General features: G+C 32.4%; 1 protein-coding gene across 1 annotated transcript; it reads right to left on the bottom strand.

The window, feature by feature from the left end:
• Positions 1-782: 782 nt before the first annotated feature.
• On the bottom strand, positions 783-7546 carry LOC130825143 (uncharacterized). The gene is made up of 11 exons (XM_057690206.1): positions 7143-7546; positions 7007-7054; positions 6735-6911; positions 6332-6398; positions 5663-5727; positions 4896-4974; positions 2190-2308; positions 2014-2093; positions 1661-1730; positions 1407-1484; positions 783-1330 (listed from the first exon to the last, which is right to left on the bottom strand). Exons 1-11 carry the CDS (start codon positions 7476-7478, stop codon positions 1265-1267), a joined length of 1185 nt encoding a protein of 394 aa, XP_057546189.1. The 5' UTR covers positions 7479-7546; the 3' UTR covers positions 783-1264.
• Positions 7547-10575: the final 3029 nt, after the last annotated feature.

Genomic DNA, 10575 nt, shown 5'->3' on the forward strand with positions numbered 1-10575 from the left:
TTGATAACATTATATACTCCTACTATGATATCAGTACAATACTTAAAATAAATTCTTAAAATAAATCTCTAGATATGACAATAATGTATGTTAAATTGACAAATATTCTCCAGAGTTTATTGTTTAGGTCAAATATTTTATTGTTATAAGATCTTTAAAATAACTAATCTTTTTTTTTGAAAAACTGCTTAAAATGACGTTCATTTGGGCAATTATTATTATTTAATCAACAATTAATAATATGTTAACCATTAAAATAATGACATTTGGCAAAGCTCTTATAAGTTGCCATTTGTCATTGTACAGTAAAATTATTAAATAGTATGATTAAATCAGAGTCACAATCAAATTATTTGGCCTTTTCGATATAAAGTAAGAGACTATCTTTTAGAAAAGAATTTTAAATTTGATTAGAAGTGGAAAAAATATATACTCTTCTATCCATATGATTTTTTATATGAATATCCATATGAATTTTCATTATATGCAAATGAGACTTAAAAGAAAAGTTCGAGATTTAATATTACTCTTACATAAAGAACGAGATTGAATTGGGTGAATATAATATTAATAGTGAATATAAATATCTATCAAGACAACCTCTTCACTTCCAATTTATGATGATAGATATTCTTCAATTGTATTTGAATTTCATTCATGTTTTCTTCTGTTTCTTATAAAAATTGAGGCAATTTACGAAACTTGTAGAGCTAGATACACGCTCCGTCCCTAATAAATTGCAACAATAAAATTTTACACAGAGATTAAGACATTGTAAAATCATTTAAATTATGCGGATGTATTAAAAAAAGAGTTTAAATATACGTATGCAAATAAATTGCGAACAATGAAATTTTGCAGATTAAGACATTATAAAAAGTACCAGAGATGGCTCTGTCACCTCTTGGTCTTGATATGATGCCCAACCTAAAAGTAAAAAATATTGTAAATGAAAGCTTAAAGGGAAAGCTTTTTGGTAGAATTGTAGCAAACTCAGCTGGAGTAGCATTCAAACAAGGAATCACATATAATCTAACAGATTTACTGCTTAAATTACCCATGTCCATCTCAAAAATATGCTAAAACTTTAAAATTTAGCAAAACTTGATTTCGAAAAATATACTGAAAAAATTGTGCACGAAACCACTACTCTACTTCATTCGTCATCAGAGTTTGTTCTGCATTTGTGTCGGCCTATTTCTACTAGCATTGTCAACACAAGAAAAGACACCCATGTTTGTATGTGACGATCATCAGACACACCTTAGCTTTTCTGTAATGCACGCTCTACTGGTTCTTGAAAATATTGGAGTGCTATAAATACAGCTTCCTGTTTTCCAAAGACAACATTATATTACGTCGCCTTTTCAGCTTTGAAGAATCAAGTAACGGAAATTTTTTGTTACCTCTGATCTAATTGTACGGCTGCCTTGATGAGGGCATAGATTCAGATAAGAATGGAAGACGAAACTTGCATCTTTTCCCTGGTATGATTAAGCAGAAATGAAAGAAACAGTTTTTAACGTTAAAAGTGAGCAGGCTCAGTGATGAAACAAAGAGACTTCCCTTTATTCATTCAAAAAAAATATGTTCTACAGTTAATGCGTGCAAACTAGTACCAGATATTCCAAAAATATAGTATTTTCCTAGAAGACCTCACCTTCAGTTTCTTATCCTGCTCGATGCACTCTTCCAAACCAGCGAGACCACCAAATGCTATCAGAAGGTGCCTAAACATGGTCCAACAGCAGTGAACTATTATATTAGCTTATTATCACAACTGATATGCATATTTTAACAGGAGATACTGAACGAAAAGGAAAAACTAAAGGCACCACTCTTTCACATAAAACAATAAAGGAACAAAAAATCTAGATGTCAATATACAACCCACTAAAGATAGTTTGTTCACACTGCATGGCATGAGGCAAGTTATAAGATTATTAAATCAAGATGATATTGTCCCATACCAAATTCATAACTGAAAGATGGAGCTATTAGTCGGAAACATACCTAAACGCAGGTACACAGAGCTCAGATGATTTGATGACCTGACCATGCTCTGAAGTTCCAATCACATAGTCATAGCCGCCCTACAAAGAAGCAATACAAGATGTGTTCAGATATCAAGCATGAATAAACAAATTATCTTACATGTCTCTTCAATCCGATATAATCACTAGCAATACCTCATATGTGCAGTTCTCAATAACAGAGCTCAAGTTTGGAGCATATCGCACTTTATATCCCCAGTACATCCCCTCTTGTTCTCTAGGAGTGGAAGGATCAACGACCTGTAGCAAAGTCCCTAGGGTATCATAAGTTAGAAGTAATACGTAGAAGAGTCTGAAAGCAGTTTCAAGGTGCAAAACAAAAATTAGTCACTTCATATGGTCACCAGGAACCCACTTTCATTCACATAGCAAAGTACTTTGTTAATCAAGAAACAAAACGAGCTAAATGGGGTCCAATGTATTATGAAAGGAAGAAATTATAAACTTCATAAGATGTTTGAAGTGATTCAGATATCAGACTGCATGATGCCCAAAAGCTGGGATGGTCATGGGTCATTGGGTCCAACACCCTATTTGACCCCCCCAAAGCCCGTCCTCAATTTTAGGGTTTGGGTTTTTTGAGACCCAATGGATCCGGGTTTGGGTCTTGGGTCGAGTTTGGGCCTATGGTGTTCAAACACAAGCCCAACCCAGACCCTAAAACGACCTATTAACCTAAAATTAATTTAAAATTCGTTCTAAACCTATTTTTATATTTATTCAGACTCAATTTAGAATTATATACAACCTATAGACCCAATTTAATACTAATGAAACCTTTAAAATGTAAAAAAGTTTAAGTATGAATAATTAAACTAAGACCCATTTAAGGTGACCCATCAAACGGCAAGTCTGGTTTCGGGTCTAAAATTTTTAGACCCTAAGGGTTCAGATATGGGTGATAACATTTCTTTTATGTACATTTTATCACCTAATTTTGACCATTTTTTGTGTCATAAGTTATTTTCACTTGGTTTGGTCCTTTTATTGATTATTTTCGAAGATTCACGCTTTGGGTATAGTGTATGTGTTTTTCTTAGCATTTTCAGGTGTTCATGCACTTTATTGAAAGCTTAGGAGCATAAAATGAGCCGAGAAACCAAGACCCGGACCCTTGAATCAAAATGTTGGAAATTGGTAGATATTGGGAAAGAGCAACCGGTGGTCTACTTTGTAGCTGTGCAATTTTGGTAATTCAACACTTAGAAAATTTTCCAAAAAAGAAGTGCCCTGACTGTGAAGTAGTCGACTGCGACTGGCACTACTCTAGTTCACAACTGCACCTTACTTTTTTTTTTGAAGCTTTTTGTTTGTATAATCCTTATTGGCCACTTGTGTCGTGTACTAGACTTCCTACAATTGATTTACTCTGATTCTAGCCTTCCCTTATCTCTGATTTTGGTTTAGTGTGGGTTTTCCCTGCAATGATGAAGATTGCAAGTGGGTTTTTGCTCCCTTTTTGGCTATAAGTTATCCCCATTTTTCTGAATTTGGGGAGGAGATCATTGAAGGACATCACCATAGTAGAGTAGCAAGTTACTCCATTTTCATTTTAGTTCAAGTACTGATAACTAATTACACTAGTTGGTCAGCTGATTTTATTAACTGATTTGACCAGCTAATTTTGAATTCGCTGCTACGAGAAGCTTGTTCAAAAGCAACTTATCCATAACAATAAAGTTGCTTCAATCAGCTAGTTTACCAAACATTAAAAGTGGCTTGTTTGACCTCCCAACTCTCTATTTGTAACAAAATAATATAACTGTCAAATAAGTTATTTTGCCAAAAACCCATAGTATATTTTGGTTGTAATTTCAGAAATTTTCAAACACTTTTAATTGTAATTTCATTGTGGGCACAATTTGCAACCAAGTAATTCAAGTTGAAATTCTTTAGATTTTCTTGAATCCATTTGCTATTGGAGTTATTAGGTCTTTATTTTTATTATTAGAATTCATCCTTTTCCCCATTGTTGATTCAAGTAAATTTTCTACATTTTCTAATTTTCATTTCTTGTATGATTCATGTTAACCATGGATGTGGTTGGACTGCTAATGTTTCGTTCATGATTGAGTAGTTTATCTAAAAATTGGGGATGTATTTGACAATTAACATGTTTAAGGGTTGAATGGGTTAGCCCAAGCTAGCTTTGTTAAGATTCCTTTGAAATCTAGTCTGTCTTAAGGATGAACTACACCCCTTATATGATTTCCTATATTTGATGTAAATTGGAAATTATGAACTAGATTGAGGTTAGAGGTTTGGTCGAGTTATACGCCGAGAAGCCGAATCTCCTGAACAATACTTAATATTGATATTCAACCTATTTGTAAACCCCTTGGCATGTTAACTAGTCATTTTTTTCAAAACTCTATTCCCTAGTATATTGATTTAATTCCAAAGTTAGTTGTTAATTGTTCACTGATCTATTCAAACCAAATCAAAAACAAAAGTCTGTATTGCCATTTGAACTAAAACCGCTTGCTTGTTTGCCTATGGTTCAACCCCGTACTCACCAATTTACTAGATATAGTGTAAGGTGTGGGTTATTTATTGGTTGGCAGTCTCCTCGTGAAATTAACGACCTCGGGGAGCTGTTTAATGGGTCCACAAAAAATTAATGAGTCTGGGTCCGGGTCTGGTCAGACCCAACCCACGTTCGACCCATGACCATCCCTACCAAAAGCTATAACGTATACAATATATCAAAGATCAAATGTAATCTACTGAAAATGTCATGAAACCCCAAAACAGAATATCACAATATATTCAAAGGTACAAATCACATTGAGTGCGAATCAGGAAGCTAGCTCATGACATGCCTACATAATAAATCAATACCAGTACTCAAATTGCGGTCGGTCCCCATGGCTACAGTGACCCTTGTTCCTGATTCAAGCGCTTTATCAATGACAACATTCTGCATCAAGAGCAATAAATCAATTTAGACGAATGGCAATGCCATGTTTTTTGAATTTCAAATTTTTTTTTGCTTTGAGACGAGCATACAAAATTATCTTTCAGAAAATTTCCGTACTATATCAACAAGAAGGCCACATATACTAGGAGGGGTTTTAAGGAGGTGAAAATGTATTAAACACTAACAAGTTTATTCAAGTAATGTGGTTAATTCTAGCAAACCCATAGAGACACATTCAAAAAAGAACAGTAGTAAGAACTAAGAAGCACCCACACCCCTTGTTTATGCATTTAAGATTTTTTTGTTTGTGCTATATTGCAAGTGTACAAGTCAAAAGAGAAAAAAAGACATATAATTATTGAGTACAAATCTTGAATAGCTTTTTTTGTTTGTGCTTTATTACGAATCAAGCATCTTATTCAATTTAAGAGATTGAGTGTTCCCAAAATTATGGAGCACTCTTAACTACCTATAGGCATCAACTATAGCTAGAAGAATTGTTTCATTTTAGAGTGAACATCAAATAGACACTAATAATTTGGAAAAATGAAAAAGAAAAAGAAAATTATAACTGCTACATAATGTTTATAAGTTAACTAGATTGGCTAAGAAACAAAAAATCAATGAATATCATTCAGGAAAGATTTTGTTCCATCTGCATTTATTATTGCTAAACATAATATTGTACCTTGTCAAGACCCACATCTACTAGTGTTCCAACAGAGTTGGGAGCTTTCTCTTGGAGAGTCACACCTATTACAATAGACAAGATATGTAAAAAAATCATTAGCTGATAGTTGATACTTAAAATATTGTATGAGAGATATCTGCAGAGACTGCATATAATTACAACCATACCAATTGTTCAATATTATGATTTTTATGATAGCAATTGTATTTTCTCCATTGTGTTCTATTCAAAAACTAAATCCACCTCTAATAACCCTTGCAATCAGAGCAAAAGGAAATAATCTTAACATATTATGATCCCCTAGACCGGAATTCCTCTTGTAAGTGGATCCAACTATCACCTTATTCAAATTCAATACTTCATTCCCTCCTCTAAAACATATTGCCAGTATGGTAAAGACCAAAGAACGCCGTTCCATCTCAATACAGTACTAAGTGACTATATAGAAAAGGCATGAAAAATGAAACTCCTATGGTATTTAAGACAAAATGAAAACTTGGAAAATCAAATTACTAAATCCATTCTTCTAACAAGTTATGGAGGAGCAGAGATGATAAAAAACAGCCAAACAGGAGTACCTCAATAATATTGATGCAAAATAGATAGTTCATTCATAAAACACATTTATAAATTCAGTTGTGTTTATAAGGGAAAACTTGGCATTACCTTCTCTATAGGAAGCCCATTCATGCTTTCTAAGATGATGAGGCGCATCAAGAGGGGGTAACAAGCCCTGAACATTAAGCACACTTTCCAAGTTATTCTATTAGTTGTGAGTGTATTTAAAGAACATTGGAAGAAAGAAATTAAGGGGGAGGCAATGAAAGAAAAGGCGGTGACTTTTCCTCCCAAATCGTGCTATTGTTGGAGGGATTAGTTTATATGAAGTTTGAATGAATACATCTCGTCAATTTCCTCCCCTCTGCTTCCCATTTGCTATCCACAGGACGGAAACCTTACCCTTAATTTCCCTTCCCTTGCTTTCCCTCCCATTCCATACAATTAAACAATGCATCAAAAATAAAACGGATAGCAAAAACTAACACTGAAGAAAATGATAATGACTGACCACACATCTTAAGTTACTATGTCTAGGAATAAGATGCTTTCTTAGATATTGTGGAGTTTCAAGATATCGCAAGATTCTTATAAAAAAAGCAGCATTTCTTCTATCCCCTTCAGACGTTCCCATATTTGTAGTAGTAGGATCATCTCTTGAAGTACTATTATTGTCAAATACCACAACCTAAAAAAATTAATCCAAAACCTAATCAAAAAACCATCAGAAAAATTCAATCAAACAAACAATTTAAATCTAAGCCAATCAAATCCAAACAGTACCTCATCAATTCGAAAAATTGTTGCTGCTCGAGCAATTTGCCCAGCAAGCTGAAAATATCCAAACAGATTGACGTATGTAAGTGAATAAAAAGGGGTACGATGAGAAAGAAAAGAGGAGAAGGAGGAGGAGACATACACGAGTAGCGAGTTCATCAGACTGAGCGTTACCGATGATTGAACTAGGAATGGCAATACTGACGGTAGGAATAACCTTAATCTCCTCGGAATGGTGTTTATTCTTCTTCTTCTTCTTCGTCCTCTTTGGTTCCTCAGTATTAGCGTCGCCATTGAAGACCTCATTCGACTGTTTAGTCTGTTCTTGATGTTCAGTTTCGGATTGACTCCTCTTTTGCTTCTTCTTCTTCTTCCTCTTTGGTTCCTCAGAATCACAGTCGCCATTGAAGACCTCATTTGACTGTTTATTCTCTTCTTGTTTTTCAGTTTCAGGTTGAAACCTCTTTTTCTTCCCCATTTTCTCACACCTGACCTCACCGGGGTTTTGGGTTTAATAACATGCCACCGGCACCTTAGGTTTGTTATACTCGAATGTTTGGTAATGCAGAATACATTTTAAAATAAACAATTTAATTTGTTACTTAAATTTAATAATTGTAATGATATTTATATATTTGTAATTCTCAAAATTTGATGTATAATCTATTTTACATTGTCATTGAATTTTATGAAATTAATTTAATTTTAAATTATCAAATTCAAGATTTATCGAACATAATATTTAGATCAATTAAACATTTAATTTAAATTGTCAAACATGCTATAAGAGAATTTCTAAGAGACAAGAGTTATTGAGTAAGAAGAAATAAATCTTTATAGAAATTAAATCGAATCTTTATATTATGCATGAAATTTAAAAGAGAATTTTAAATTATTAAACTAACTTATAATTCTCATTCATTAGTTATTTTTAACAAATTAGTTTTGGTACAAATTCATTTAAGCATCTTATATGTTCATTACTCTCTTTTTTTATCTTGATTTTGTTATGAATATTGATTTAGTACGGCCTTAATAATTTGTATAATATTTCTTTTGAACACATCTTCAACATATTATAATGCTTTCATATGCGAATTACATATCCTTTTTTCATTATAGCTTTAGGTATGTCTAATATGTATCCACCATATGCACATCAATAAGAATATGGAATAGCATTATTTTATTGATAAAAGAATCCATGATATTTAGTTTCTTTAAAATAGCACTAAAAATATATTATTTCATTTCAATGTCTCTTCATTGGTAAAGTGTTGTATCCAGATAATAAAATCACATAAAGAAATGTCAAGTCGTGATTAACTGGATAAATACAACGAAACATGTATCAACTACGCTTAAGTTTGACGTATGACAATTCAAGACTCGTGACTTATCATTCTCTCCACGAGTCAAAATCTATCAACTTTCGCACTTCTCAATGTTTTGATTAACATTGAATACCTTAGTAAACAAGCTTTATACATATAAAATTGGCCTAAGAACTTTTCGATGTAATTTAACTACTTGACAAAGCTTTTATCTTTAAATATTCAATTTATACCCCTAAACAACTATTAATTTTCCTGTGAGTTTTAATTTCTATTTTATCAAAGACTTTATAAATTTTTAAGTTTTTAGGGGCTCCAAGTCCCCAACAATACTCAAATCATTGACATAAACTATAATAGTGGAAAATTTCAATTGAATTCATTTAATGAATAAACAATGACTTGTTTGATCATCTATAAATCCTCTTAAGGAGATGTTCACTAAAATGATTAGACCGCATTTTCCCAATTTGCTTTAACCTATCAAGTGATTTTTTTAGCTTTGTGGGAAATATAATCTTAATTTGTGATTTTTTTAGTAATTTTAGTTTGTTAAGGACTCTAATATAAATATGTATATAAAATATAAAGTGATCTGTACAAATATGTACGTGCAATATCCACACGTCATATTTACATGCTATTTGAACTAGACAAATTTATAAAAAATTTTAATATAGTCGCATAAATTAATATAAAATATGTCTCTTCATATTCAATCCTTGGTAAATATTCTGCTTATAAATTTTAATATCTTAAATTGACTCTCTAATTTCATATTTATTATTTTATACCTTTCATTATTTGTTAAAAAATTCAATTTATTTGGTTTTATGCGGAACAATTCCATTTTACTCATAACACAAATGAATTTACATGATTACTTGACAATAATACACACTTAGGCCGTAGCACAAACATGACACTTATAATTCTTACAAGCAAGCCAATCAAATCTCCCATTCCATTCACACCTCAAACTTCCCTTATTGTTATTACCTTATTTACGCTTAATCAATTCTTTGTTTATTAATTTATAATAACATGAAAATAATTGCCAAAATCGATACGATGCTAAGAATTTTGATGAACGATAATAATAACAATGAACTAAAGGAATATTTGATAATGTAAAACTTGCAAAGAGACACAAAGATTTAAGGAGGTTCACCCAATGATGGCTACGTCTTCCGTCGTGTGTAGTTTCTTGTTTATATTATTTCAAAGGAATATAAAAAAACACTCTTACAAATGAAGTATTACAATTGAGTAAGAGATAAAATCAAAAGGCTATGTGTTTGGCTTAGGGGTTGTGTTTGATGATATTTTATGTGTATATGAGAGCTCTCTATTTATAGGAGAGATCATACTAAGTAACATTAAGTACATTAAAACTATGAATAAATGATAATGAAACAGCCCCAAGTACTTGAAGAGTCAAAAACAACATCCTAGGAGCATCAGAGATTTCGCCCGACCAAAACGGGGGCTCGCTCGATCGAACGATTTGGTCGAGCGGGCTACAGGTGGTTTCTTGTTGCATTCTGTTTGCTCGCTCGACACACCCTGGAGCTCGTTTGGTTGAGCGAGCTAGTCAAGCGACACTTCAAAACGCTTCTGATAGCATTGCTCGACTTGCATAGTAGAGCATCTTGAATTAAACCTTTCGACTTCTTCATTGAGTTCCATAACTTCTATGATTAACTCACACTTCATTACCTCATTAATCCATACTTTTAATCACCATCATAAACAACAATCATCAACTTAATACACCCACATTAACACACTCATTTGATTCTATCCCAAAAGTCACACATAAATGCACACACATCAATTTTGCACTCAAGTCACACCATTCATGAGAATATTCATAACATAACATGTAACGAATTAGCATAGTAATTAAGGGCTGTAGCTTTTATCCTAATAAAACGATTTCGATTCTCAATCACTTATAAAAAATAATAATTTTCTCTCTTTTATTCATAGGGATAATAGCTGAAGACGACATATTCATATTTTAGACTATTAATAGTTTTTTAAGTTTTTTTTTCTTAACCTAGTTTATAGTTACTTCTTATCCACTCCTTTTTGTCTTTTCTTTTTTACTCAACAGAATTATTATTTTGCTTGAACACTAATTTTGGTTTAAATATTTTTTATGCTGGCGGTAGTTTACTCTTGAGGCAATGCCGTCACTTATATTTCTTTTTATGCAGGGCTCATACTCTTTGAGAG

This window comes from Amaranthus tricolor, chromosome 10 (assembly GCF_026212465.1).
Source record: "Amaranthus tricolor cultivar Red isolate AtriRed21 chromosome 10, ASM2621246v1, whole genome shotgun sequence".
In the NCBI taxonomy this organism is placed as follows: Eukaryota; Viridiplantae; Streptophyta; class Magnoliopsida; order Caryophyllales; family Amaranthaceae; genus Amaranthus; species Amaranthus tricolor.

Excerpts from the sequence above, each read along its gene's own strand:
- LOC130825143 (XM_057690206.1), bottom strand. The coding sequence starts at position 7,478 with ATGGGGAAGAAAAAGAGGTTTCAACCTGAAACTGAAAAACAAGAAGAG. Across the intron at positions 4,975-5,662 it reads TAGATGTGGGTCTTGACAAG|AATGTTGTCATTGATAAAGC; the intron begins GTACAATATTAT and ends CTCTTGATGCAG. Across the intron at positions 2,094-2,189 it reads TTGAGAACTGCACATATGAG|GGCGGCTATGACTATGTGAT; the intron begins GTATTGCTAGTG and ends GCTTCTTTGTAG.